This window comes from Penicilliopsis zonata (assembly GCF_001890105.1).
Source record: "Penicilliopsis zonata CBS 506.65 unplaced genomic scaffold ASPZOscaffold_15, whole genome shotgun sequence".
Taxonomy (NCBI): domain Eukaryota; kingdom Fungi; phylum Ascomycota; class Eurotiomycetes; order Eurotiales; family Aspergillaceae; genus Penicilliopsis; species Penicilliopsis zonata.
The window spans coordinates 114,149-141,380 of NW_019208924.1; the positions used below are offsets into that span (position 1 = coordinate 114,149).

General features: G+C 50.6%; 9 protein-coding genes across 9 annotated transcripts; 4 read left to right on the top strand and 5 right to left on the bottom strand.

The window, feature by feature from the left end:
• The first annotated feature begins 279 nt into the window (after positions 1-279).
• ASPZODRAFT_135385 (hypothetical protein) lies at positions 280-1,132 on the top strand. Its single transcript, XM_022723784.1, has one exon. It carries the CDS (start codon positions 381-383, stop codon positions 1,047-1,049), a length of 669 nt encoding a protein of 222 aa, XP_022578477.1. The 5' UTR covers positions 280-380; the 3' UTR covers positions 1,050-1,132.
• Positions 1,133-1,692: 560 nt separating this feature from the next.
• On the top strand, positions 1,693-2,160 carry ASPZODRAFT_101748 (hypothetical protein; the record flags this gene model as incomplete). Its single annotated transcript, XM_022720795.1, has 2 exons — positions 1,693-1,924; positions 1,994-2,160. The coding sequence occupies exons 1-2, from the start codon at positions 1,912-1,914 to the stop codon at positions 2,158-2,160; spliced, it is 180 nt and encodes a 59-aa protein (XP_022578478.1). The 5' UTR covers positions 1,693-1,911.
• Positions 2,161-2,488: 328 nt separating this feature from the next.
• ASPZODRAFT_122043 (hypothetical protein) lies at positions 2,489-4,277 on the bottom strand. The gene is made up of 3 exons (XM_022721310.1): positions 3,764-4,277; positions 2,773-3,707; positions 2,489-2,721 (listed from the first exon to the last, which is right to left on the bottom strand). Exons 1-3 carry the CDS (start codon positions 4,236-4,238, stop codon positions 2,533-2,535), a joined length of 1,599 nt encoding a protein of 532 aa, XP_022578479.1. The 5' UTR covers positions 4,239-4,277; the 3' UTR covers positions 2,489-2,532.
• Positions 4,278-6,825: 2,548 nt separating this feature from the next.
• On the top strand, positions 6,826-7,388 carry ASPZODRAFT_18747 (hypothetical protein; the record flags this gene model as incomplete). The annotated part of the gene is made up of 2 exons (XM_022727285.1): positions 6,826-7,015; positions 7,066-7,388. The coding sequence occupies 2 exons, from the start codon at positions 6,826-6,828 to the stop codon at positions 7,386-7,388; spliced, it is 513 nt and encodes a 170-aa protein (XP_022578480.1).
• A 1,190-nt stretch (positions 7,389-8,578) lies between these two features.
• Positions 8,579-12,765, top strand: ASPZODRAFT_803145 (hypothetical protein). The gene is made up of 3 exons (XM_022730241.1): positions 8,579-8,895; positions 8,947-9,057; positions 9,171-12,765. Exons 2-3 carry the CDS (start codon positions 9,023-9,025, stop codon positions 12,649-12,651), a joined length of 3,516 nt encoding a protein of 1,171 aa, XP_022578481.1. The 5' UTR covers positions 8,579-8,895; positions 8,947-9,022; the 3' UTR covers positions 12,652-12,765.
• A 113-nt stretch (positions 12,766-12,878) lies between these two features.
• ASPZODRAFT_72236 (hypothetical protein) lies at positions 12,879-14,813 on the bottom strand (the record flags this gene model as incomplete). The annotated part of the gene is made up of 3 exons (XM_022729815.1): positions 12,879-13,290; positions 13,343-14,355; positions 14,415-14,813. 3 exons carry the CDS (start codon positions 14,811-14,813, stop codon positions 12,879-12,881), a joined length of 1,824 nt encoding a protein of 607 aa, XP_022578482.1.
• Positions 14,814-17,128: 2,315 nt separating this feature from the next.
• ASPZODRAFT_72705 (hypothetical protein) lies at positions 17,129-19,231 on the bottom strand (the record flags this gene model as incomplete). Its single annotated transcript, XM_022729856.1, has 7 exons — positions 17,129-17,699; positions 17,720-17,790; positions 17,832-18,470; positions 18,543-18,747; positions 18,801-18,912; positions 18,977-19,099; positions 19,189-19,231. 7 exons carry the CDS (start codon positions 19,229-19,231, stop codon positions 17,129-17,131), a joined length of 1,764 nt encoding a protein of 587 aa, XP_022578483.1.
• Positions 19,232-21,710: 2,479 nt separating this feature from the next.
• On the bottom strand, positions 21,711-25,586 carry ASPZODRAFT_135394 (hypothetical protein). Its single transcript, XM_022723785.1, has 3 exons — positions 25,489-25,586; positions 22,256-25,353; positions 21,711-22,196 (listed from the first exon to the last, which is right to left on the bottom strand). The coding sequence occupies exons 2-3, from the start codon at positions 25,154-25,156 to the stop codon at positions 21,771-21,773; spliced, it is 3,327 nt and encodes a 1,108-aa protein (XP_022578484.1). The 5' UTR covers positions 25,157-25,353; positions 25,489-25,586; the 3' UTR covers positions 21,711-21,770.
• A 196-nt stretch (positions 25,587-25,782) lies between these two features.
• On the bottom strand, positions 25,783-27,181 carry ASPZODRAFT_135395 (hypothetical protein). Its single transcript, XM_022723786.1, has 2 exons — positions 26,713-27,181; positions 25,783-26,632 (listed from the first exon to the last, which is right to left on the bottom strand). Exons 1-2 carry the CDS (start codon positions 27,056-27,058, stop codon positions 25,914-25,916), a joined length of 1,065 nt encoding a protein of 354 aa, XP_022578485.1. The 5' UTR covers positions 27,059-27,181; the 3' UTR covers positions 25,783-25,913.
• Between the last annotated feature and the right edge of the window lie 51 nt (positions 27,182-27,232).

The following is a 27,232-nucleotide window of genomic DNA, read 5'->3' on the forward strand; positions in this document are numbered from 1 at the left end:
TAGTCAGCCGCCCACTGGTGGCTGATCGACCAGGGCGCTAGTCCGAAAGAGGAGCCCTAGGCTGCCTGGCTATACTGGACGGTATCAAGAGGCCGTCTATATAACCCAGCTTCCTCCAGGAGCATTCTCATCACTACAATATTCTCAGTATCCATACTCTACTACACTGCACTACTACACTACACTACCACTTCTATTCCTACTACTTATCCTCAGTATCTATACTCTACTACACTACTTCTTCTAATACTACTACCGTCACGCTGTCCTCCAACTTCACGTCACCGCCCACTCTATCTAGGAGGAACAGCCTCCGGTCTAGAAGACCAGTTATTCATCGACCCCCCATCAATCGGCCACGTCTGCATCGATCCTCCAGCATGCCTGCCGCCCTCGAGCCGACCCGCGAGCCCGTCCTGCTGCTGCGCGAGATGCACGCAGATGAGGAGTACGTGGTGAACGCCTTTGAGCGTCATGCCGGCCACTGCCTGCGCTGCGCTGCGCCTCTCGACACCCTTCGCGCGGGAGACTCCCTCTGCGAGCGCGGCCTTTCCTACGCCGCCGACGTCGCCCAGTACCTGTACAGCAAGCAGGGCAAGGCGTACTCGGTGATCGCCCGCGAGCGTCACCAGCCCACCCTCGTCAAGATCCCGCGTGACTGCCCGGCGGTGCGCAACCTCCTCCTCGCGATCGAGGACGGCCTGCGGTTGCACCGTGCCAGCGTCCGCTTCGCCCCCGTCGTCAGCCATGAGAAGAAGACTCACACCCACACCTACCGCGTCTCCTCGCGCTCCCCCGTCCGTCTTCCCTCGCCGCCTGCCTCCCCGGCTACCTCCTCCATCTCGACCTTCTCCGCCTCCTCCCCCTCCCAGCGCCACGAGATCATCGAGCGAGAGCCTCGAAGCAGCCAGCCCAGCCGGGTCGTCGTCTATCCGTCCCCGCAGGCGTCTCCCAGCCGCGGCTCTCTCTATGAGAGAGACGCCGTCGAGCGTATCGAGCGCTTTCATACCCCGTCACGCATCCGTCGCACCACAGAGTACTACCGTTGAGGCATATTTGATACTATTGCAGTACTGTTACTACCTTGTCTACCTTGGTTATTGGTCTACACCCCCCAACCCCCCCCCCCCCCGTTTCAGGAACCAAATTCAGTCTATCCCCAAAGACTTCAGTTCCACCGGTCCAGCTGACCGGATCGGTCGAGTCATATCTGTCTGACCACACAACCCGCTCTGTGTTCCAAACACTCGAGTGGACGGCTCCACAGCCATTCAAAGAATGGAATAAAACAGAACATCTTTCTGTCTACCTGTCTACTTCTGTCTGCAGGCACCTGCCAATGTTCCAGCATGAGTCACTTTCATATGTTGATTAGAGTTAGCTATAGTTCATTAGTTGGCCAATGTGATTACTAGTGCAAGAATGAGGGCACCCGATTCGTATTCCCATTCCATTGGATAATGCAAGGCATATCCTCCTCCGTTAGTACCTCCAGGCAGCAGGACATACCAGCTGAACCTGGCTTGGCTAACCCCGCAGCAGCCAGTCTGACATCCTATTGAGTTAGAACTGCTTTGTCGTAAGAATTAGACCCTAGGAATTAGTCAAGTAAGAATTTAGATAGGTACCTACCTTGGTATTCAAGTAAGATTTTAGTCAAGAACCTAGTCATGAGATGCTAGCCATGAATTACTCAGAATTAGATTCGAGTCCCAGTCATATTATAACTCATAGATACGAGCAGACGACAGCATATAGTTTGCCTGAATATTAAGGCAATACATCCCAATATCAAAACCTAAAATCTAAGGCACCAACACATCACGTGATATCCTATCGAGTCTCAGACTCAGTCTAGCTCAACCGCATCGCAAAGTTCTCCGCAACTCACCCATCCCAACCAGCACCACCATGGCCAAGAAAAGTGCGTTAAGAAATAGTTTATTTAATGTGTCTTGAATTTGAATTTGAATCTAATTGATGTAATTTTTAGGCAAAGCCCGTACCATCGCCGTCCGGTTGATCTCCATGGCCATGACGGGCTACTACCGCACCATGATCCGTCCGCGAACCGGCCGCCCGCTGAGCATGCTCAAGTACGATCCCGTTGTGAGGAAGAAGGTGCTCTTCCTTGAAGCGTCGAGGGGTGGCAAGAAGTAAACAAGCGAGCGAAGCGAGCGGACGAACCCGAATGACAATCGAGAAACACAAAAGAAGAGGAAGAAGAGGAAGAAGAGGAAGAAGAGGGGAGAAGGGAGGAGGAGGGGAAGAGGGGAAGACTTGGAGACTCGGACGAGTAAGGATGTATATTAGTAGACTTCAGTCTTGTTTGCATGCGCCGGCGTTAGGATGGGAATATCATTACTGCTTCAAGTCATCCTGAAGTAGTCATTGGACTTTGAATACAAATACCTTGTGACATATTTGTATCCTCTAGCAGCTGGTTAAATGTCCAGCATAGTTATAGACATACATATAGAGACGGATGGTCCTGAGTTTGTTGTCATATTCAATAATAATACAGTATCTTCGCTAATTAGAAACCACAGCTCGCGAGGCCCGCTGTCTTGCTCCCTCTGGGGTCGCATCAGCGTGGTTGACAGCCACAGGCACCGGTTCTTCCCTGTTGACTCCAAGCACGGCAGCTTCATGCTCGCTGCTCAGATGATGGGCTTGAATAAAAAGGTTGAAGATGATCGCCATCCCTGAGAAAGCAACGTACTGCACCGTATTAGCAATGGGTAACTTGAATGTTTGGATGTCTTTACGTACCATAATCCACATTCTCTTCAAGGACTGATAATAGGCTCGTCTGACAATGATCTGCTGAGTTTCTGGGAGTGTATTGATCAGGTCCACATTCGCAGAAGCCTGACCGCCATTGAACTTGCTGGCGAGCTCCCGGCCTAACTGTTTCACAAGGTTGGGATTCTCCCGGTTCATCTGATCTTGAAACACCACCCCGCCGACAACTGTGGAAATGGCGGACGATATTGACCGGATGAACCCCATAGATGCCAGAACCGCTGCTGTATCTCGGACGGATGCAGCCGCCTGGGCTGCAATCATGGGCGCCTCAATGTTCATTCCGCTACCGACGCCAGCCAGGATCTCGAATGCAAACAGCTTGACCAGGTTCTTCTCAAACCCTAGGTCAATGCAGAGCCCGATCCCGAGGGACATGGCCACCGCACCCACGTGCATGATCGGCCGGTACTTGCCGGTTTTTTGCATAAACACGCCCGCTGCGGCCGCAGTGAGAGAGCACGAGACGATGAGCGGGAGGAGGTAGACACCCGACGTCAGAGTGTCTGCGCCCAGAACCGATTGGGCGTATAAAGGCAGATAGTAGGCAGTGCCCAGGAAGACGTAGGAGTTGCAGAAGAAGACACCATACGCCGCAGCCTTGGATACAGTCGAGAACAGGCGCAGCGGGATGACCGGATTTGTTGCGATTCTCCATTCGTTCAGAACAAAACCAGGCACGGCAACGGTGCCGAAGACCAGGAGGCAGATCACTGTGCTAGACGGCCATGGGTACGTGACTCCCCCAAACGTGAGAGCCAGAAGAATCATTAGGATGCCGCCGACAATGAGCAGGCTTCCGCTCCAATCGATGGCCTTGAGACCAGTCCGGACAGGGGTGTTTGGACTGGGAAGTCGCAGGAAGAAAAACAATACTAGGAATACAAGGGCCCCGATTGGTACTGGGTGGTCAGTTTGGGCAAGCATCCGGGTTCCAAGAATCAATACCCCAACCTACAGTTGATCCAGAAACACCACCGCCAGCTCAGATTTCTGGTAAAGACACCACCCATGATGGGGCCGATAGCACTCCCCACGGCGTAGACGATAGATACTACTGCAAGATACAGGCCGCGGTCACGCAAAGAGAACATATCACTGATAATCACGTTGACCATGGTCCCCATCCCCGCGGCGCCGAGGCCCTGGACCGCACGCCCGACAAGAAAGGCATCCAGCTGAGTGACCGTCGAGCAGATCAGACTTCCCGCGAGGAAGATCGACAGCGCGATGAGGATGATCGGCTTCCGTCCCCAGATATCCGCGACGGAGCCCCAGACGGGAGTGATGGCCGTGTACGCCAGGATATACGCGCTCCCGATCCACGTGTACCCGGCTTCAGACCCGAAGTAGCCCACGATGACAGGAAGAGCAGTCGTCACGATGGTCAAGTCGAGTGCTGAAAGAGTGGCTGACAGGCAGAGCGAAGCCATCGTCAGCAAGACTTCCGTACGCGAGCGCGTCGCGTTGGGTGCCGACCGGGCAGTTGCCAGATGATCCTCCTCAACTGCGATTGCAGCATGGAGTGAAAGACCAAATTCGGAGACACAAGTCCTTGGTACTCCTCCCTCCTCATAATTTGTGTTATTTCCACTCTCTCGAGCTTGTGGTAGGGGTTGGAGAGTGATAACAGCGCTGCTGCTGGCGGATGCTTGAGACATAGCCAGGAAGTGCACTGTTAGTTTAGGGACTCGGATAATTATATAGACAGAGCATACTCCAAATAATCTAGTTTCCAGCTGTGGAATTAGGATGAATCCAGAGGCGAAAGTGTTGCAGAAAGCCGGGAGGCAGAAGAGGTGGGAAGAGCCAGTCCAAGTCGAATATTGAAGGATCTCTCATCTCACCTGACACAAAACTCTGCAGTCTACCTCGACCTGTTTACAGTGAGTCAACGGACACAGAAACAAATATCAAGGCAGTATCTTGACTTCTGAATTTTATCCCCTAATGGGCGTCTTGGAGAAAGTATACCCGAGGAACAAGAGATTCCAGACAGTAACATCATGGCCACGAACGAGGGAGAGTTGGACCTGGCGAGACTGCATATTGATAGAAAGCTCCAGCCATTGAATAACCGCCATGGCTGCTTGGGGTGATCACTCGCAAGGCGAAGAGTCGTCAGTATGGCCAATCCTTGACAGTGCTTGGTGTTGGCAAGGCTAACAGGGCTCCAGGGTTATGATGCTATAGATATAGGGCATATCCAAACACCCAGGCTCATCGAAACCATCAAATAAATTCACAGGATGGAATATCTTCCCCGTGAAACATCCTTTCATCCCTTGGTTTATTTTGAGAAAATATATCCCCTGAGATCAGCCTCCGGCAGCATCAGCTCTTCACTATGGCACAGGGGGCCGGGAGAGGGGCACGACGGCAAGGCGACAGACACGAGGCCGTCAAGACTTTCTTGTGAACAAAGTTGATGTTGAACAATCCATTCTGACCCAGCTCCCGGTCTCGACGGAGTTCGCCCATGTGGATATCTACCGAGACCCGGGCTTTGATGCCAATCCCTACCACTTGGATCAATACCCTTGAATCATGCATGTATCCAGATGATGCTAAGATGTTTAAAGTGCATCTCCTGTTGGCATTCCTCGCATTCCGTGGGCCAAGATCCCCGGAAGAGGAGTTTCAGACTTCTCTGAGCTGACGTTGCAACCATCAACAACTTTCTTCTAGAGGAAGCGCATGCCACCTCGATTGTCTGCCACTCATCCGCATCGCTCAAATCTAGTATCAAAAGCTACCTGAAAATCGACACTATCGAAATGAAGACCGTTCGCACTGATTCTCTCGATAAGCAGCGTCTTTATATGGCTACACTGGAGAAGATCCTTCGCACTCTGGGAAGCACAGCCAGATGTCGAGTCCGCTCCTACAGCCCTTCTTCTGCCAGAATTCATATGTAAGTTTCCGCGGAGGTTTCCATCAAGCTCCTGCAACGGCAAGAGAGCGAGGGGCCACTGCCGTGGCTATATTCCCTCTTGAAGTCAGGTACGTCAAGCCGCCATTTCAAAGTTTCTACATTCTATATACCAATTTTCTTTTTCTTTTTACTTGCTAAAGAAGCAGGTCGATAGTCCTTCTGGTACAACATCTGCCAAGCCAGCCTCACAATGCTGCTGAGTATGAAGATCGGTCTTGTTCTCCGCAATTCGCGCCTCGAGAACCCAGAGAAACGCGGTGTGCAGATCTCTCTGCAGTCCTTTGAATCCTTTTCCCCGAGAGGCTATGGCTGTCTTTGAAGATCATGCGAAACATGAACAGGTTCCACCTGGACGATTTTAAACCTAAACGATAGAACTGTTGTTAGATGGGAGAGAGGAAAAGTTTTCCAAATGTGAGTTTCCACATCGAGTAAGCCATTCTGGTTATTGACTGGCGGTATTTAGTCATTGCGTACTTCCCAATAAGCGAGGCTACTTTATCCCCCAGATTTAACTAATAATACAGACAATGAACAGGGTACAGAAGAGGACTGGGTATGTGGGGAAGAAATTGACTGAAGACGGATGGTTTGGTGGAGTGTATATACTCGTAGACTCTAGATCTTATCTACAGGTTGAATCAACTAATAGCAGACCGGTCGAATAGGCGAGTACCAAGCAGTACTCAATATTCAGGCACACGCATATGGCAAATAAAAGAAGAGCATCCGACAAATTTCCATATTGACAGCGGTCTGCGGGATACGATGATTGGCCTCATGCCTCGCTCTACGCGCGCAGGGCACAGCCAAGCGCCAAATCACACCCGTTTCTCGACATGATTTGCAGACCATCAACTTTTGCTCAAAATCCATCACACAAATCCGGCACGACTGTCACTTTATTCGAGTCTGTGCGTGTCACAGACCCCGTTTGGCGGGCGGTTCTGCAGGGTGGACGAAGAGGGCTAATGCAGGGACTAGACCCTGCTTGAGGTATATACTCTTCCTCGTCTCCTCGAGTCATTTCTCCTCTGTTAGTTCTCCTGGAGTTCAAAAAGTTCTGAAACTTCCTTGAAGCAAATATGGCCTGCACGCTCGCAATCTTCTCCTTGCTGCTGGTGCCGCTTGTTCAACCGGTGCACGCCCAGAGTGAGTCGGTTGCAGAGCAGAACGAAGCTGGGGCGTCTGGCTCGTCACCAGGCAACATCGGTCTCCCTACCGGCGGCATGATTGCATTGTGTATTGTCGTGGGCATAGTAGCAATCATCGGCGGTATGTATTGTTCATACCCGAGGAGAAGAGAGTATACTAACTGTTTTCAGTTGCCTCGGCGATCCTCTTCCTCATTGCCAAAAAGCAGCAATGGGCGATGGGCGAGACCCTCCGGTATTCTGCTAGACGGGTCACAGAGGCCATCAAAACGCCTCTGACACCCAGATTCCCCAGATCACGGAGGGCCCCTCCACAGAGTCAAGCGAGGTCATTCTCTCGGCCGACAACCAAAAGGCTTTCAAAGAACCGACTCAAAGATGACATGGAGCTTGGTCTGAAAGAGAAGGCCGTCGAAGTAACGAGTGAGGCTGGTTCCCTCGGTGCTCCGCCGAAGCCGAGAGGATGGGGGACTCGTTTCTCGTTCGGCCGTTGAGAAGTCCCGTCATGCTTCGAAGGCTTTATTGAGAGTTCCCGAATTCGCAGTGCGACAACACCCGGCAATTGGTTTTATTCTTTCTTTGTATTGGAGGATATCTTAACGGAAATCATGTACTTATTCGAGTTGACTGGATCAGCCCATATCGTTTTTTTTTTATTTTTCCAATTTCTACAGGCAATAGCATCGACTGGTAATCGCCATGTAAAAGATCCGGGTTCAAATCTCGCATGCGGAGTATTGGCTGGGAATTCTTGCGTTGGGCAGTGACAAGGGTCACTGGTGGAGGCAAGCCGTCTCCTACTCACTGACCAGTCTCGGAATACATGTCCGCTAATCAATAAGGAAAGCCTCCTTCCAGATGGCAATCGACATCCCATGGAAAGTGAATTCAAATCGGGAAGGCTATTTTTCGCGATCTCTCAGCCTGTACTGTCGACTGAGAGAGAGTTGTGCGTAGTATATACCACTGCGACGAAGACGAATGATACAACCAAAGAAGAGATGCATCACCAGCAGTGAGCAAGTGTAGTACAATCTATCCCAGTGGGTCACTGTAGTCGAAAACGAAGGGCTGCATGAGCCTTTGAAATAAGTATTCATTCAGTCTGCTCCACTTTCGTGACAAAGCGGATATTTTCCACCAGAACCACGGAACAATGGTCTGACAGTGTCTAGAACAGTCGACAAAGACGAGGCTGCACGTTGCTCGAATAGACCAGCAGTAATAATGGATCTTATGACACAGACCGCATTGAAAGTCGTGAGGAAACTCCTCGTTCCCGCTCCCTCTCCATTCGGGATCGTTGTAGCCATGTTGTATAGTGCTACTACTGACCAGCACTCAAACGGGGGATATCTAGGGGACTTGGATGTCAGTCAAATTCAAAATCATGACTGTCCTCTTTTTGCCTCCATACCAACCTTCTTCTCTTGGATTCACTCACCAAACGAACACGAACAGATAAGGCCCTCATCTCCATCCATGTGTTCAAAATCTTTTCCCGTCCTTCGGAAGTGGCCAGCCGGCTGAACCGTGGTCCGTCAAGCCCTGACAGCGGAATTCGGTGGGAGTCCCTGGCGAACCGGACACTTCAACCGGATAACAATCACAAATCAAAAGCTTGTCGTATGGTCTGATCAATCAGCGGCGTGGTTGTGCTTGTGGATGTGGGCGTTGGGTTGCGTGTTCCAGCGGCAAAGAGAAGGACGAGGGCGGACCCAAACCATCTCGTGGGGAAAACGCGTGACTTGAGTTTCAAGCACTTCAATTTTTTTTTAATATCATCTCCAAATCCTTTCTTCCCCTCTCTCTGCCTCTACCGTCATTTGGTGTGTCGTTTTCCATCCATTACTGGAGACCTTCATTTGTTCTAGTCTGCTGTTATTCCTATATATCAAGTTCGAGGTGCAGAGCGGCCAGCCTGGGTATGACCTGTCTCTCTTTAGAATTCTGCTCTCTCTGGATCAAGCCACGGGGGGTTATCACTTTCGTTAGTCTTTGGTAGGCCGGTCCTCGCTCGTTTTTGCTGCTAAAGGTGTCTAATAAATATAGCCCCAACGAATACTAGACTAGATGCCATCAGAGATGGCAACAGACCGGGAAGTAGAGGCAGATTCGGACGCCCCTAATGAGCAGAGTAGCGTTGCACAAACAAGTATTGGGGTACCGCATCAAATCCAGCCTTCTATGTCGGAGACGGTCCATTTTCTGTCTCAGACAAGACCCGAGTTTCCAGAGAATTTAATGGCAGCCGGGCTGACATTGCCGCAATTAAGTCCAGACCTTACCGAGAGAGTCTTTCCAATACGATCCGTCGTGACTCTTGATTCGTCTTCGCCGTCGCCTCAGCATTCTCCCACTCTGACCAGTCCAGGCAGTCCGATTCTAAGAGTGGAAGAAGGGCTCTCAGGCTGTATCACAAATGCTGTCAAGACCCTGAACCAGGAATTTCCGGCTTCGTTAGATAAAACAGATGAATTGCATAACCTGGATGTTCTGCAGGCAGAACCCTTTCAGAAGAGCAAGGAAGACAGTCACGGACCGCTAATGGTTCGAAGAACGTCGAAGGCGGGTCTCGTGTTTTCTGGTATTAGCTCTGTCAACGACTCAGCATTATGTAGCCAGAATCCTCCGTCTGGAGACATTCATGGTGGCAGTCTTACTGGAAATCGAGGTCTCCCCTGCGCAACGGAGACGAAGAAACAATATTCTACGCCGCTTAAAATTCACTGCTTCGGAGCGCTGGTCGGTCTGCAGGAAACAGAAGGAAAACTCGAAACCAGGTTTGCGAGCAATAACTCGAAGGCCATCATTGGACACTCCCCGGCGGAGTTGTTCCAAATGTCATCCTTTCTTGATATATTGCCACAAGACCAGAAAGAGCTACTGCTGGTTCATTTGAAGTTCGTATCAAGTGCCAACTGGGACATGGAGGAGAATGGTCCCGATTTTCTTACCCTGACGATCCTCACGCCGGCCGGAGACAGGAAAGAATTCTTCTGCACAATGCACGCGGTACAAGCGTCTCCATACATTATGCTTGAAATCGAACCGGAATTCGGCCCTTCAAAAGACCAGACGATTGAAAGTCAACAACCGGACAGCGAAGACTGCTCAAACACGAGAAATAACGATTCCTATGAAAAGATACAGAAATACTTGGAAGTATTCCGGGACTTCAGAGAGCAACCTGATCAAGCCCGGTTTATCAATTTGGTGTCAAAAATCCATCAAGTGATCTCAAATGTACAAAGCCTGGATACCTTGATCGACAGCAGTGCTCGTATATATAAGGAATTGACGGGGTTTCCTATCGTGTCGGTATGTCGATTGGACGATGCACATGACCTCACTGTTGTCGCCGAATTCAAAGATCCAAATATTGATAGCCCGGTACTATCCCAAACGACTACAAAAGACTTTCTTCAACAAAATCCAGGTCGACGTGGCAAGGTCGACATTTTATGCAAGCAAAGAGACGGTGTGACAGACCTGGTATATGGCAGCTCTAAGCACGCTCAGGACCCTGTCGATATCAGCTCCTGCTATCTGTCAACAGAAGGTGTCTACCCTCACGATGAGGGCTCAGCTGGGCTGTCTATTTCCATTAAAATTACCGCATTTGACAGTATATGGGGCGCAATTATCTGTCAATCTACCGATCCAACAGTGAAGGTACACCCTCTAATCCGGAGAATGTGCTGGCTCCTCAGCGATGTTGTTTCAAGTAACATTGCGCGAATATCGTGTACAGCACCCCTCAACAGCCAGGCAATGGTTGACTTGTGTCCAACCGCAGGTTTCAGGTATCTCCAGGAATCCTCTTCCCCAGAAGGGATGTTGGATCTCTTTGATGCCAATTTTGCGGCATTATCCATTTCAGGAGAGACGAAAATACTGGGAAAGCCACCGGATGCCCAAGATGTACTAATACTGGTGGAATATCTGAAACTGAAGAAATTGGATACCGTGGTCTGGTCCACAGATATCCGAGGCGATTTCCAGGACTTAACTCACTCTCCTGGATTTAGCTTGATATCAGGCATTCTATACGTTCCGCTGCTGGCGGAGGGTCGAGACTTTATCATATTCTTCAAAGCTGGAAGTCCTAGGAGCAAGGAGTTGCTCTGCAATACCGGTACACAAGATCAAGGCGAGTATTTCTCCGCTCATCATGATAGCATCTGCCAAAAAGGATGGTCTCGAGTCAATCTCGATACCGCCTCTCTCCTATCTGTCATATATCGGACATTCACCGAAACATGGAAGCAAAAAGAGGCCGCGATGCATAGCACGCAGTTGATGAGACTGCTGCTTGCCAACGCAGCTCACGAGTTCCGAACCCCATTGAATGCAATCATCAACTACCTGGAAATTGCATTAGATGGCCCGCTAAAGCAGGAAACCCGGGAAATCCTTTCCACATCCCATTCCGCGTCCAAGTCTCTGGTTTACATCATCAATGATCTTCTTGACCTCACACACGCTGAGAATGGCAAGACTTTGATCAAGGATGAGATCTTCAATCTCTCGGAGACAATCCGCGAAGCCATGAATATTTTCGGTGCCGAAGCCGGGCAGAAGAACATCAAGCTACAGATCGTGGAACATACGCGACTCCCCCTCGTGCTAGGAGACCAACGGCGCGTGCGGCAGGTCATCACCAACATGATCAGCAACGCCATCCATTACACGTCCTCTGGAGCCGTGACAATCGAGTCTACAGTCATCCCCGGGCACGGGGACCCCAACTACATGGGCATTGAGGTCGCCATCCACGATACCGGATCCGGAATGCCCCAGGAGACCGTGGAAGCTCTTTTCTGTGAACTCGAGCAGGTCGAGACGCCGTCAACATCGCCGCAATCGCAAGATTCCACCCCCGGGAATACCGCCGACACGCCATCCGACTCGAAGAATGTCCTCGGCTTGGGCCTGGCACTTGTGGCTAGGATCGTGCACAACATGGATGGTCAACTTACTGTCAAGTCTGAAGAAGGGAAGGGGAGCTGTTTCAGGATTCGGCTGAATTTTCCCGTGCCTGAAGGGGAGAATCTCGACGAGATAATCCTAGAAGCTGGGTCTCCCCATATTGAGAGTAAAGTGTTATGTGAGGATTATACCCTCAAGGAACAGGAGAACCAACCTCCAACGGCAGAGAAGAAGAAGCCCGGAATCTCAACTACACAACTTGAATCTTCTCCCGAGAAAAGAACAAGAGATTCTCCTGAAAGAGACGAGGATAGGAGGAAAATCTCCGACTTGCCTTCTTCCACCGGGCTACATGTTCTGGCCGCGGACGACGATCCCGTCAACAGCACCATTCTCCGCAAGCGACTGGAGAAATTTGGACACACAGTGCACATGACCGGCAACGGCAAGGAGTGTGCCTCTGTGCATCGCGAGCATCCCGGCCGCTTCGACGCCATCCTGATGGATCTGCAGATGCCGATCGTGGACGGGGTGAGTTCGACGAAGATGATCCGGGAATTGGAAGCAGAGGCAAGAGAAAAAGCCGCGGGCCGGAGTCCGGGTCGGAGGATCCCCATCTTCGCCGTCTCGGCCTCGCTGAGCGAGAAGGACCGCGAGCTGTACATGGCCACTGGGTTTGATGGGTGGATGATGAAGCCAATCGATTTCCACCGCGCGAACCATCTCCTCAAGGGGGTCCGGCAGGTCGATGTCCGCGATCACTGTATATACCAGCCTGGCCAGTGGGAGAGTGGGGGGTGGTTTGAGAGGCATGATCTTTTATAGACTTTCATCCCTTGTAGAAAGCAATTAGATAAATGTATATGAATACTTCTAGAGGAACTGAGTTACAGCCATTCCAATCAAGAGAATATAAGTTATCTATCAATAGGTCCAGGGCAACACCGGTAGACTGACTGTGTCCATGGATATACAGAAAGTGGTATAAAGCAAAAAGGAAACGGGGGAAATGTACACTATGCAGAGATGTAGATCCGGGGGTAATGGGAGGGCTAGTAGTATTGAGGCAGATCGCCAAAATCAGGGATATCATCGCCACAGACGAAGGAAGGCTTGTAGGCCTTCTCGGGCATGAAGCCGTTCTTCCAGGCGACCTTGTAGCTCCACTGGGCGGCCGACTCAGTGTGCCACGTCCAGTAGAACCAGCCCATGGCCGTCTCAAAGGCGGACATCTGCGCCTCGGCGTACGTTCGGAGCCATTTCTTGTACTCGGTCGAATACTCGGAGACATCTGCGTTGGCCAGTGTGCAGTTGCATGTCCCTGCGCTTGCGGTGGGACAGTAGGCTGTCCCGTCGACCGAGCGCAGCGTGCCTTCCCAGCGGGTCCCGGTGCCCACGTCGTTCAGGTACTTGGCGCAGTCTGTGTCGGCTTGGGACCATTCGCCGCAGATGGTTGGTCCCCAGCTGGGATAGGTTAGCATACAGTCAAAAGAAGATACTAGACGGAGGGACATACCCTGTGCTGGTTACATTGATGGCTTCAATCATGGGGTACCAACTGTCGCAGATCAAGGCGATCTTAGCGGTGTGGTTGAGCACGACTTCTGCCGTATTGAAGATGGTGTATTGATGTGTGTCGAGCATCATACCCGACGGAGCGTCCTTGAGCATGTAGTCCCATTTGTCAAGGTTGAGAAAGCCGTCGTGAAAGACGACCCAGGCGGTGATGCCGTTGCTCTGGACCAGCTCCGTCACCTCTGTGGTCCAGTTCAGGACGGCGGCGATGGGGAGATCGAGCATGAGGGGCTCGTTGACCAGGCTGTAGAGGGTGACGACGTTTTTGTACCGATCCTGCGCAAAGAACTGGGAGAGCTGGTCGTGGATCTCGATTGACCGGTTACGGTTAAGTTCGGCGTGCGTGCCGTTCAACCACCGGATCAAACCCTGGTGGCCGCTATGGTTCCATCCGTTCTGACTGCCCGGAATCCCATGCAGGTCCAGGTTAACTCGCAAGCCATACTTTCTCGCCCATTCGATCGCCCGCAAGAGGTATCGCCATGAGATCTTGGGCACATACGGATCTTCCTCGTACGTTGTCACGGCCCAGTACGAGTATTGCAACCGAACATGGTCAAGGCCCGCCTCTGCAATCTCCTTAAAGTCCTCCTCGGTGATGAACGTCGCGTAGTGCGCCTCGATGGTCCGGTTCGCCGAGCTACCTAGTTGCCGGGTCAGGTGCCATTCATCGATGATCCCCTGGTCCAACGAGTAATCGTCAAACAAGGACGGCACGATAAACGGCTCGATAGCCAGCCAACCGCCCAGATTCACACCGCGGATTGGTCGAGTTCCATACGGAAACGATTCGTTCAGCGGAGGCACGTACGGGTTCGGCCTGGCCGAGTCATCCCAGGTGGAATTGATTCCCATGATCGATAGACCACCGACCGTGGCCGACGTGTAGGTTATATTGAAGCCAATGGTTTCATACCAGGTGTACGGGTCTAGATACGTGCCCTTTGCAGATGCCTTCCAGCGACTTAGCCATTGGATTCTTTGAAGAGAGAGGGGGGGGAAAGATTACTCACCGGGATGCTATCAGGGCTGATTGAAGCCAGGTTCGCGGTCAACGCATCATATCCAGAGTCTGACGACGAGGCAGAATCGGAACTCTTGTTCTTTTTATGCAGAAGCAAGGCGAGGGGGACCGAGACCGCGACAGCGACAACAACAGCAGCCACAATGCCAACCCAGATCCATTTCTTCTGCTTCCAGAACGGCCGGTTCCGTCTCCTCCTGTTGCCGGCCGGTCTTTTCCCGCCCCGACCACCACTGCGACCTTGTTTCAGAGATTTCGGTCCTGCCGCAGGATGATCTGCCCCATTACCGCCACCGCCACCACGACGCCGCATGTTCATGTCCGGGCCCATGCCTTCTTCCAAATAGGATCCGGAGACGATCCGACCCGGTTGACCGGGTCTGGGCATGCCGTCCTGATATTGGTCTTTCTCGTCCAACATGAGATATGTCTTCTTGTTCTTCTTCTGAGATGTCCTCGCCAACACGTCCGCGGACCGATGACTCTGCATGGCGGGCTCCTTCTCTCCCAGATATTGTTCCCCCCACGCATCACCCGAAAGATATCCTCCTCCGCGGTCTCGGTCTCGCTTCTCTGCCATCGGGTGTTCATCGTCTCCTTCTTCTCCTTCCTCATTCATCGGTTGTTGCCCGTATCGTCCGCGACCAATGCGTCCAGTCCACCTCTTCAACGGAGATATAATAGGTAGCTTGATCCTGACCGTTCTCTCCCCGTCACTGCTATAATCGTCATCGTAGTCATCCTCGTGTTCGTGCCTGCCATCATCTCCTCCCTCCCCCTCTTCTTCTTCCTCCTCCTCTTCGTCATCTTCATCGTCTTCATAATCATCATAATCGTCGTGGTCATGATCATGCCCCGCCTCGTACCCTCGCGTCCTGTCGTGCGCAAGAGGCGGTGCCCGAATATGCTGCCCGCTCACATGGCGTCGATAACTCCTCTCATTTAGATTGGGGTTGAACGGATCGTCCTCGTCGTCTTCCTCATCGTCATCGTCGTAGAAGGTGCGGCGTTGCGGGGGTTGGGGCTCGCTGTTTTGGCCGCGACGGCGATCCCGATTGCTCCAATAGGAGAGCATATACGAAACCGGTTTTTGTACAGAACGCGATTGGAAAAAAAAAAGAAAGAAAGAAAGGAATATAATAAAAACAAGGGATAAATGTATGTACGTATGTATGTATTTAGGTCATTGAATCGACAGGGCTGAAATCGTAAGGCTGGTGGAACTGCACAAAAGCGAGTAGGTCTTGGCTTAACGAGGATCGCCAGGCACTTTTCTGTACCACACACACTGCGCCAGTTTAATTAAGAAGAATATGTAGTATGTAGTATTCAAGAGCAATGGTCACTCCGAGTGGGGGTTGTGAAACAATAATAAACTAATGGCAGGGATAGGAAGCGGTCGTCTGTCCTGTTACGCTGTCTGGAGAAGATGCATTGATCAGGCCGCGTCAGCATACAGCTTGAATCAGGGGAGAGAAAAAGCTTCGCCTTTCAATAACATGCTAGACTTGACACTCCGAGTAATTCTCTCCTCCTATGAAATGGCTGTCTGACGTGTTCGGATGAGCTCTTCAACGCCGGCTCTGCATTAGGGCGTGACGACTGCCTGTGGTTCATGGTGGAGATGTGGTTGCGCAGCAACGAAAGCGGTGAAAGAGTTCAACTAAAGGTAGAAATGATAAGACTCTGGCTGAAGCATAAAGGGAAGTCAATAAGAAGAAAGATTAAGGAAGAGGCTATAATTTGATTATGATAGAGAGACGGTTGAGGGGCTGAGATAAAAATGTGGAATTGAGAAGTCTAATTAGACCACGTGAAGGTAGGAATGCTACATGCCATAGTTAAATAGAAAATAACTAGTTATAAGTATAGTTAGTTACCTCTGTGTACCACCTTTCTTCTGATATTACAAATATATATATTAAATAAAAGGAATAGAGTTAATTACTACAGGCAATAGTGTATGCGTAAGTAGAATAGAAAATGTACCATGGAAAAAGCTATTACTCAAGAGAAATATTTATGAAATACCACTTAAATCACAGTGACGAGAAAGATATATGTGTGCATGTAGTATTTCACAGGAAACAGTCTTTTCGTTTCATATATGATGTTTCTCAGTCAAGTGGACAAAATGAAGGAGAAAATAAAAATAACAATCAAGGCGCCGACCATCCCGTGTTAATGAGGGAAAAGAAATGCAACATATGTAGGAAAGAAAAAGTATCTGTATCTGTCACGCCTGTCTGTACAACTCCATGACCAGAACTAACATTAGAAAATAAAGAGTGGAAAGATGAAGGGGAATCCAGGATGAGAAAGGGGAAACACGGGGGGCAGATGGAAGAGTCCGGAGATATTATATCTTCTCTCTCCCCGGAGAGAGACGACTTTTGCTTGGGTCGATGAATTCGGTAACGAGGAAGAGGAGATCCGAGGCGGCATCGAGGCTCTATGACAGTGGCGATTCAGGTCGTGACAAAAAACGCTAATTGGCGTCGAAGAAGAAAAACAAGTTCACTCCGCGGCGAGTGAGTTTGTAGACTGTGGGTTTCAGATGTATGGCATCGAAATATCGGGCACCGTTCTCGCTGCCAGAGTTTCAACCAAGAGGCATGACGGGTGGGTGGGCCGGATTCAACAGGCCCTGACCATCACGCCTTTCACTCGATGTTAATCGATCGAACCAACGTTGAAGATAATTCACCCGCTGAGAATCTGCCGGGCGCCTTCTTTGCCCAGGACACCCGGCTCGGTCGGTTTCGGACTCCTGTCGCGACCCTTTTTCCGATTGAGGAACGCCAACATGCCGCTGTTGGAGTTCTTCCCCTTGTTGGCCAAGCTATCAAAGCCTTCGGCCGACAGGGTGGAGCTCTGGTCTGCCAATTCACTCCAACTGCCCGTCTCCTCAAGAACCATCTGCACGCCACCTCCTTTACTCATCTTGCGGGTTGCGTTTTTCAGTCGCTGCGGGGGCTGCTGCAGGGGTTGTGAAGTGGGCTGCGGGAACGGCCGGTGGAAAGAGGGCGGCGGCGGCACAGAAGGTTGTGACATTGACGGACTAGACGGAGACGGAGGCGGATGAACCGGTAGATTCGGATCCTGGGGCTCGAGCGCCTCGCCCAAAGGTTGAATAGTGGTGTCGGGCTGCGAAGTGCGAGTGAGAGGACCATCGGCTGGTGGTGGGGAGCCCCGGGACGATTCAGGATGCGAAAAGTTGCGACTGTGTGTCGGTGGTACGGGGACAGATGAAGGGAGGCAATCTTCAGGGTTCCTACAATAATAATCAGCAACATGGTGGATGCAAGGAGGAGGATGGGAAGCTTATCACGCACGTTGCTGCTGCGATCGCATCGGCCGCATTTCTAAAATTCCCACGTTAGCAATTTTTTGTATGATCAAAAACAATCAAGCTGAAATATGAAAAAACATACCCTTGGTAGCTGACTAGCGTATAGTCAAAGGGCTCGAACATGGTCTCGATGACGCGATGAAGCTCGTCCTCGCGGATCTCCTTGGCGGTGGCATCCTCCCGCAACTCTGCACGGGGTTTCTGTCTGCGGGCGCGGGCCTCCAACGGGGCTTCCTCCAAGAGCAGCTCCTCCAAATCATATGTAGCATCAAAGTTGGTCTTGTCACTCGAAGGGGTAAACACGGGCGGGATTTCCTTCCTCTCCAGAGCCTCAAAGTCGAGTTCCGCAAAGAAGGGATGCGAGGTGAAACTTTCGAAACTGATGGCGCCGATCCGCTGGCTGCGATCTTTTTCGATCAACGAACCCATGGCCCGCAGGCACGGAACCGAGACCGCCGGGTTGGTGACGTAGTACTTTGGCTGGGCTTTCGTGATGGCTTCACTCAGGGAGTCTTGACTACGTCCCTCAAAGGGTCGCTTGTTGTAGATGCACTCATAGAACGTCACTCCGAGCGACCACCAGTCCACCTCGGACAGATATCCTCCTCCCAGGTACACCTCGGGCGCGAGATATGCCAAGGTTCCGGACTTGCTTGTCAACGGCTTGTTCGGTCGGAAATCGGAGGCGACATTCTGGAAGCGATCAATTTCGTCAGCTCGAGGATCTAGAGCAATTTCATCACCCCAGCATTAAAGGACACTTACAAAGTCAGCTAAATGGACGTGGCCCTCCGAATCCAGCAGGATGTTATCGGGCTTCAGATCACGGTGGACAATGCCCTGTGAATGAATGTAGCGCAGGGCACAACCCAATTCGGCCATCCAGAACCGCACTGCTTCCTCCGTAAAACATTTCCTCGAAATATGGAAACGAAGATCGCCGCCGTTCATCAGATCAACAATGATGTAACTAATCAGGAATCAGCGATGGGTAAGGAGGCACGAGGGATCGTGAAGACGCACATGTATTCGATATCTTGAAAACTATACCGCAAATTGCACAAGAACGGGTGGTTGAGATGTTCCAGCATTCTCCGTTCGCGAATAATATTCCGGACGCTTTCCGAACGTACCACTGAAGAGGAAACGTGTCAGTCAAACTCCGAACAATCCAGCTCGGCCACGCTGGTGAAGCTCACCTTCTTCCTTGCGAATATATTTCAAAGCAAACGTCAATCCGGTATCTTTCCGCTCGACGATGCGAACCTTGCCAAACGCACCCTTTCCGACCACCCGCAGGAGACGGAAATGGTTCAAGTTGACTGTGAAACGTAGGTCAGTATCGGTCGGATGTTCTCGAGAGGCAGTCATTGACCACGTTTCTCGAACAGCCATGGACTGATGAACGCACCTGCATCGGTGAAGACCACCGGCTTTCCCTGAGAATTCCCCATGGCGGGAACCGAATCCGCGAGCCAGAACTAAACCGTCGTGACTCTTGAGCTTAAGTCCCTTAAACCCGTCGTACTTGCAGCATCCCACTTCTGAAATAACCGCGATATCGATTGAGGTCCCGTCAATCGGGAGGGGAGGGGGAGGGGAGGGGGGAGTGGGAGTGGGCGGTAAATTGAGGGTGGAGTAGCTTTCTTCTGAGCGAACTTTCGGCGGGCGGAAATGGGAGGCGAAAGAAGAAGTTAATTAAGGAGGGGAGGATTTGGAACGACGACGACGAGAGAGAGAGAGAGAGAAGGCGACCGAGTGAGAACCACGAACTATAATATAAAAACAACCAGAGAGAGACAAGTCAGTGAATCGTGTGGCATACAGATTTAGCAGCAGGTCCACGGTCGATGCAGAAGAATGTCTCGGGATCTTTTCTGGAACAACGCAGCCCAAAGAAAGTCTTACCAGTGCAAAATGCAAGGGGAAGAATTGCCCACACGAAAGGGATGCAGATAATTAATTTGTCTTTTCAAGGATACGACTCTTGCTGCTGTCAACGAAAAGAGCAAAAAGAAGTCTGGAGTAGGTGGAAGCTCTGGAGTAGGCGTGACGAGAGAGCCTGGACACGTACCCCCTGGTTGGCCGACTTCTTATCACTCTCTTTTCGCAGGTTAAACTAAGCGGGCCGGGGAAAGGCTGAGGCTGCAGGGAGAAGAAGAGAAGAAGAAGAGTACGTACTGTAGTAATAATAATGGCAGTGGAAAAAATAATAGTGATAAAATAATAATCAGATGTTGGCTGATAGGATAACTAATTCTTATCCAGGAGTCTCCAACATAGTGATTCTGGCGGTGAACACTGAAGATGCTACTTGATAGTTACCAATTGACACCTAAACCAACTCCTACTCCTCCGTAATAATGATTATGGATTAATTCTTCCTTGATTTCAATCGGCTTCTCCAGGCTAGGATGTTCACGGTGATCTTTTCTAGTCCATAGGATCTTCGTATCATGCAACTACGCAACTACGGAGTAGCTACCTAGTGCGGAGGACTTGCCTAGCATTATCCTTCATCTATATAATTGCTACACTACATCTTATTATGAACCAACGAAACATCCACTACATCAGGGGCTATCATTAGGGACTCTAGGGAATCAGCTCACAGCTCAGTCTCTTCGGCCTCAGCCTTGAGAGTCTTACTCTTGACTCTTAACGGAACACGAAGCACGCCAAGTGGCGCCCAATAGCCCGCTTTGGCCCACGAGAAGAACCGGTGAGAAAGAGGGAAAAAGGAGGTCAGGACGATCGACGGTGTTTCACAATGATCCTGGTCTGATCGAGAGTCTATTAGTATGTAGGTAGTTAACTAGTAGTGGTGCCTTAGCCACATGCGACTTAATTATGCTTATTGTGTACTTAAAGGAAGGTACTAGTGATTCTTGACACAGTACTCTACCTAGTCTTTTGCACCTACTTACTACCTACCACATATCTATATTCAGTATCCTCCGTACTACGTACTCCGTATGTAGTATATGCAGTACTAATAGTAACTCATCAGCCCATCACTCGTATTCTAGTAAAAGATACTAGATACTAGGTCTGTGGGACGCTGAAGGATCCGAAGGAGTGCAGCATGCGTGGTGGAATCTCGTGGCCGCCACGTTTTTCCTAACGGTAACACAATAGAAAATCCTAAACAATGCATCTATCTCTCTCTCTCTCGCTCTCTACGCCTCGGCTCCGTGACTACTCCGTACTCCGAAGTATCGACGAGTTACCTTACGGCTTACGGACTGTGGAGAGTCCTCGACTCCTCATACTCCGTACTGAATCAATCGTTGAGAGCTAGCTAGTCAGTTACGGAGTATTAACAAAGTGGTAGACGACAGGGATCCTTAGTGCTGGCGTCTCAGATCAGATCTGGCGACTAGATGTTTCAGGTTATATAACTTCATCGTACATAGTAACGAGGTACAGATTAATTTCGTCGGTTGGTAGTTGTGTCCTAACTAGCTATGATCTGAAACCAAGCACTGTACAGTGTAGTTACTACATAGAGTATACTCCGTACTTCAAACCCCTGAGCCATATTCATTAATTGATTGTATCAGACTTATTTATAATGAGATATTGTCTGGTTACTCCTAGTACTCCGTACTCCGTACTCCGTATAAGAAGTACCTCGTATATGCACTGGGCCACATGGTCAAATGCAATGGATGATTACATGCAGATTTACTGGTCCAATATGCAAGACGAAAACAGTCCATTCGATCGGTCGAATGTTCGGTGCAGATTCATACAGGCCACGTAGGCAGGCAACTGCCTCAAACTCAATGTGCAATGCATTGCGGTAGAGATAATAATCCCCTAGGTATCACCTATACAAGCGCCGATCACCATTTCAAAGGTATGTAGACCATGACCCAGCTGCCAGTTCCAACCCTGAGAACCAAGAACCCTATCTGATTGTAGATCCATCCGTTAAACCGAAATTATCCCTCAAACAAGAAAAAAACTGCAAAAAGAAATTTAAACAAATCACCATCGCCGACCATATACCGAATCCTCGGCTCGAGGAGGAGGTCGGTGCCCGTGTTCGGGGCGGCTTCGCTCCCGGGAGCTGCTGCTTTGGCTGCCACTCTTCATGGGAGTCCCATGGTTGTCTGTGGCAGAGCCGAGCAGTCGCGTTGTGGCCTTCGACGCCTTGGAAGTGAGGTCGAGGTCCTCCTGCTTGGCGGTATAGCGAGACTCAGCGTCCCGACCGAACAGCGCCATCATGTCGCGCATGGTCAGCTTGGCGGCGGCCGTCTTGCCCTCGATCGTCATGTTGGCGAGCTCCCGCTTGCGGTTTTGCAGATCGACAATCCGTTCCTCCACTGTCTCCTTGATAATCATCTTGTAGATCTTCACATCCACCGTTTGGTTCAGTCGATGGACACGATCGATTGCCTGTTCTTCGACGAACTAAGAAAAGAAAAGATCAGAATATGAATAGAAACCGACCGATGAGAATGATCACTTACAGGATTCCAGAAGGGCTCCAGGATCACAACCCGGCTCGCCGCAGTGAGGTTCAGTCCCAGAGCACCGGCACGTAGACTGCACAGCAGAACTCGTGTAGCCCCGTGGTTGCGTAGTTTGTCAAGGCTGGCTTCGCGATGGTCATTTCGCATACTTCCGTCGTACCGTGCATACCCGATCCCCGCCTTTTTCAGGAACGGTTCGATTTTGTCGAGCATCGATGTGAACACGGAAAACACAATGAACTTGTAGTCGAATGCCTCGCGTTTCAGAACCGTCATCAGATGTTTGATCTTTGTGGACGCAAGGAGCTGCGTCCCGTTCTCCCCATCAAGGTATATATCTTCTTCTTCGTTGACGTCGTCATCGGTATCGAGAGACTGCGATTCGTCTTCGTCTTCGTCGGTCTCGGAATCTTCAGAACCTAGCCAATCCCCACCACCTTCAGCATCTTCATCGTCTGTGCCGCCTGCTTGCCCAAGATTCGGGACCGAACGCTGGTCTTCCGGCACAATCCACTCGGCATCGTCTTCGTCATCGCTATCAAGAACCACCCGTCGGTTTTGCCGTGCTCGAGCCACCCGGGCCTCTGAAGTCCGGCCCGACGGTGAAGCATTCCCGTCCGTGTGTTTTGTCTTCTTTTTCTTCATCTTCTTCTTCTTGTCTTTCTTTTCATGACCGATAAAGCTGTCAGCCAGATCGGCTTCGCACTCGCCACATCTGCTAGTGCCCGCTTTGCCTTCTTCTGGACTCAACTCAGCCTGACAAACATCGCACTTCTTAGAGACAACACTGAGGGCACCGAATAGGTCCGCGACACTATCAAGATCGTCCTTCTTGCTGGCTGTGGGTTGACTTCCTGTGAGACCGTTTTGCAAGAGCACATCCTTGTCGTTGGCAAGATCACTCTTGACAAGGTCTGGATGGTTGCAGGCTTGGCGCAGACGGAGTAGAAGAACTAAGGCGCCTGCATAGTCGAGTTTCGAACCACCCATCATTTTTTCAAGGCGATTTTCGGTACGTTGCTCCAAGCGCTTATAAAAGTTCATCTCCGCAGGAGTAAATTCAGCATCGACATTGATGACCTCTCTCTTGACGATCTGGAAGCCATTGGATGACTTCTTCGTCTCGCCTTCGGCGCCCTCTTCACCTGGCTTCGACTTCTCATTCAGTTTGAGGACATCCTTGGTTCGTCGTTTCATAAAAGCCTTGAGGTAGACCTGCAGGCGCTCAATGGCAAGGCCACCCAGTCCATTTGCCAAAGGCTTGGTGATCTGTTCCCTCCACGCAGCCAGATCATTGTACGGCTTGATCCGTAGGAACTTAATCAAACTCTGTAGTTCATCCAGGTTGTTCTGCATCGGCGTGCCACTCAGGCACCAGCGGTACTCTGCATCTAAAGCACAAGCAGCCTGCGTTGCCTTTGCGTTGCGGTTCTTGATTGTGTGCGCTTCATCGAGGATGATCCGGTACCAGTGGACGGGAAACAAAGCCGACTTTTTGTTTCCCTTGCCTGAAGCCCCGTGCTCAGAGGTAAGAGTACCATAAGTAGTGATAACCACATCGTATTCGTCGAGATCATCATTAGACTTGGCCCGCGAAGCACCATGGTAAACGCAGACTCGAAGCCTGTGAGAATGTTCAACTTTAGAAGCGATTTCGGCTTCCCACTGCTTGATTAAAGCCAGGGGGGCAACAACCAAAGTGGTTTTGCTAAGTCCAGCCGGTAATTCTGGCTTTTCGTCGTTCTCTCCGTCATCATCATCATTCTCCTCGGTAGGCTTTGGGTTAGTTAAAAGCAGGGCGATGGCCTGAACCGTCTTTCCGAGACCCATGTCATCTGCAAGAATGCCGCCTTTTGGAGCTATGCCCTTGCTCTTAGTCTGTCCTCGTTCTTTCTCCCGCATCCACTTGACTCCGGCAATTTGATGAGGAAGTAGTTTGACACTCAGCCCTTCGACTGTTCCATCGTCATCTTCTTCATCTGCAGAGTCGTCTTCGGAGCCATCATCGCCGCTGGCATTATTTACCTCTGGGGCTTCGGTCTCCTCTTCTTCAGGAGCATTTTTTTCGGCCTGGTCGTCTGTTTCCTTTGCATCGGTCGCCGTTTCGTCTTTGACGGTGAACCCTTGTAATTGAGCAGCCAAGTCATCCAAGTCATCGACCTCAGGTGTAGTCTTCTCTGGACTTTTCTTCTTCCCCTTCTTGTTCTTCTTGGATCTCTTTCCCCTCTTTCGCTTGGGCTTCACCTCCTGACTTTCATCCTCCTCGTCGAAAGCACCTTCAAGCAGAGCTTTAATATTCTCATTTGCCTTTTCCGTGTCGACATAGGTATTGGCATCAAATGACCCAAAGCGCTGGTTCGGCTGCCGAGAACTCGTCGAAAAGGACGGTTCGGTGCTCGTCATCTGTATGAAGGCATTCAAGTTTTTAGTTGAACTTGCCATAGGAATAGGAGCTGGTTTCGACGAGTAGAGGGTCCTAGGAGCCCGTGGGGTCGTCCACAAGGTGTTTTCCGGGCGCGCAATCTCGACCACATCGTCGTCTCGAAGGCTCTTATAGGCTGAAGGTTGGACCGGTTTGAAAGGGTTGTATGGATCACGTCTTTTGAAAGACGAAGCAGGGGTGCTTGCGGCGTTGGAGGTAGGCTGCGGTCGGTAAGCCTGGGTGGCGGTACTAGGCTGTGAAGCAGTTTGCGGATTTGGCCGCGCGGCAGGTCTATGGTGTTCTGGCCGAGTCTGGTTTGATTTGGGGATATTGAACAAGTGATTCGCTTGGGTATTAGCAGGACGAAGAGGAGAAGGTTTCCCAAACTCTGGGTGTTGTGGTAGGGGTCTTCGGTGCTGCTCGTTTGGTCGTTGAGGAGTAAGGGGCACCTTAGGTGCGTCGCTTTCTCTCGCCATTATGGTATGGAATCAAATGAGCAATCCTATATGAAAATAGTTGCGAGATCTGAGATTTCTGTCAAACACCCCTCTTTCCGCTCTGGTGGGGTAGTTTCGTTCTTCCAAATTCGAGAGTCGGTGTCGTCGTGTTCAGACTTGAAGCAGTCGACTTTCTCGATAATAGTTGCAAAATTCCTCGATTGGGTTCGATATATCTGTCAAGCCACGACGGTCATCTTCATGTGTCGTTCTCTTCACGAATCATCAGTGTTATTCCCGAGCTGCTGGGCACTCTAGAGCTTGAAAAAAACAGCCAAGGAGATGAATATAGACGGCACTGTATCACTCACCTGCAAATCCTCTAATAGCGGTCACTATCTTCGGTTCAACATGAAGTAGCTTCACTCTCTGCTCTGGAAAACCGCTTGGCCCATCGTCGATGCTGGTGATGACACTTTTCTGTGGAGGTTGTGTTATCGATAGCGGCGGCCTTTTCTTTGTTTTGAGAGTGGGCAAGAAACCCCAGCAACCATTGAGTGCCTCAGGCTGCGATTTACTTGCCATAGAATAATACTCACCAATATATACCATTCCTCAGATTAATGTGTTACTATTAGTTGGTCTATAAGACTGTAGTATAAATGCTTTATTTTGTCATCTACATCTAGTCATCATGATGATATACTGTGAATGCTGCCTCCTTTTTGAATCAGGACAGTCGGACTGCAATATCATTTTGATTCATTCAACACCTGTAAGTCATGGGCCTCAATACCTAAATCTTGATCTCTCCGATCACAGGCTTGAGTATTTCTGGGAGGATATCACTCGCATCGCCCACAAAAAACCAATCTCCGCGTTTCATGCCATTCGATCCGCCAGGGACATCTTTACGGTCCATGTTGATGACTGCAACTCTCCCGCCTTTGCTCCGTGCTATATCAACATATCCTGCCGCAGGCCACACCTGAGCACTGGTGCCAATTACCAGGACCAGGTCAACCTTGGGAGCTTTGTCCAGCCACTCATCTACAGCATCCATGGTGTGGGAAGGTAGAGGCTCACCGAACCAAACCACACCCGGTCGAAGCATTCCGTCTTTGCATTGCGGGCATTTGGGAAGATCTTGGGGGTTGAGTTCGGGCATAAAGACGCTCGCATCCGAGATATCTGCTTCTTCTTCCACCACCACCTCCTCCTCCTCCTCCTCCTCCTCCTCCTCCTCCTGTTGTTGTTGTTCTTTCGACTTGCTCTCCGCGCTTTTCTGCTCCAGTGCACTAAACAATGATTGAGTTGCTTCCCTACCGGTCTTGTCTGTCGCTGAAGGCACTGGTTCGCGTTTATTTGACGGAATGGCAAGCGCAGGAACGATCGGATCAGTGAAGTCATTTCCACGAACGTAGTCGCAGTAGAAGGCGGTGCATTTCACATCGAAAAGCGATCCATGGAGCAAATGAAGCTGCTCGTCTGGGTGGTTCGCTCTTTGAGATAGACCTAAGGGAGTAAATGCCAGTCGTCAGCTTGGCAGGTGCATTTAATGCATGTGATAAAAAAAATCTTTTCTGGTGACATACCGTCAACATTCTGACTCAAGGTGACAAAGTTCTTGTTCCTCCTCGCTAGCTCTGCTAGCGCATAGTGAGCCCGGTTTGGCCTTGCCTTGAGCGCCATATGTCTCCGATAGCTGTAGAACTGCCAGACCAGGCCGGGGTTCTGCTCAAAGGCTTCTGGTGTCGCCAGGGCCGTCGCGTCATAAGACCGCCAGAGACCCCCTGCTCCCCGAAATGTCGGGAGACCCGAGGCAGCAGACAGTCCAGCTCCTACGAGTGCGAGGATCCTGGTGCTTCCTTTGAGATACTCTGAGAACGACTGCAGGTCGGCCGCCGGAATAGCAGCTTGCCTGGCCGCGGTAGCAGCCATGGTTTAGGACCAACGATCGAAACTAAACAAGATACGGGCCGAGGAAAGATTTACCAAGGGCTCGTCAACTTGTTTCAATTTCAGTGTTTGGGTGCAAAAAGAAAGAAGTGGTTGCAGACTGCCATTCTTATCTATGACGTGGGGTAACCATGTGGAGTGTCTTGAGGTCCAGAC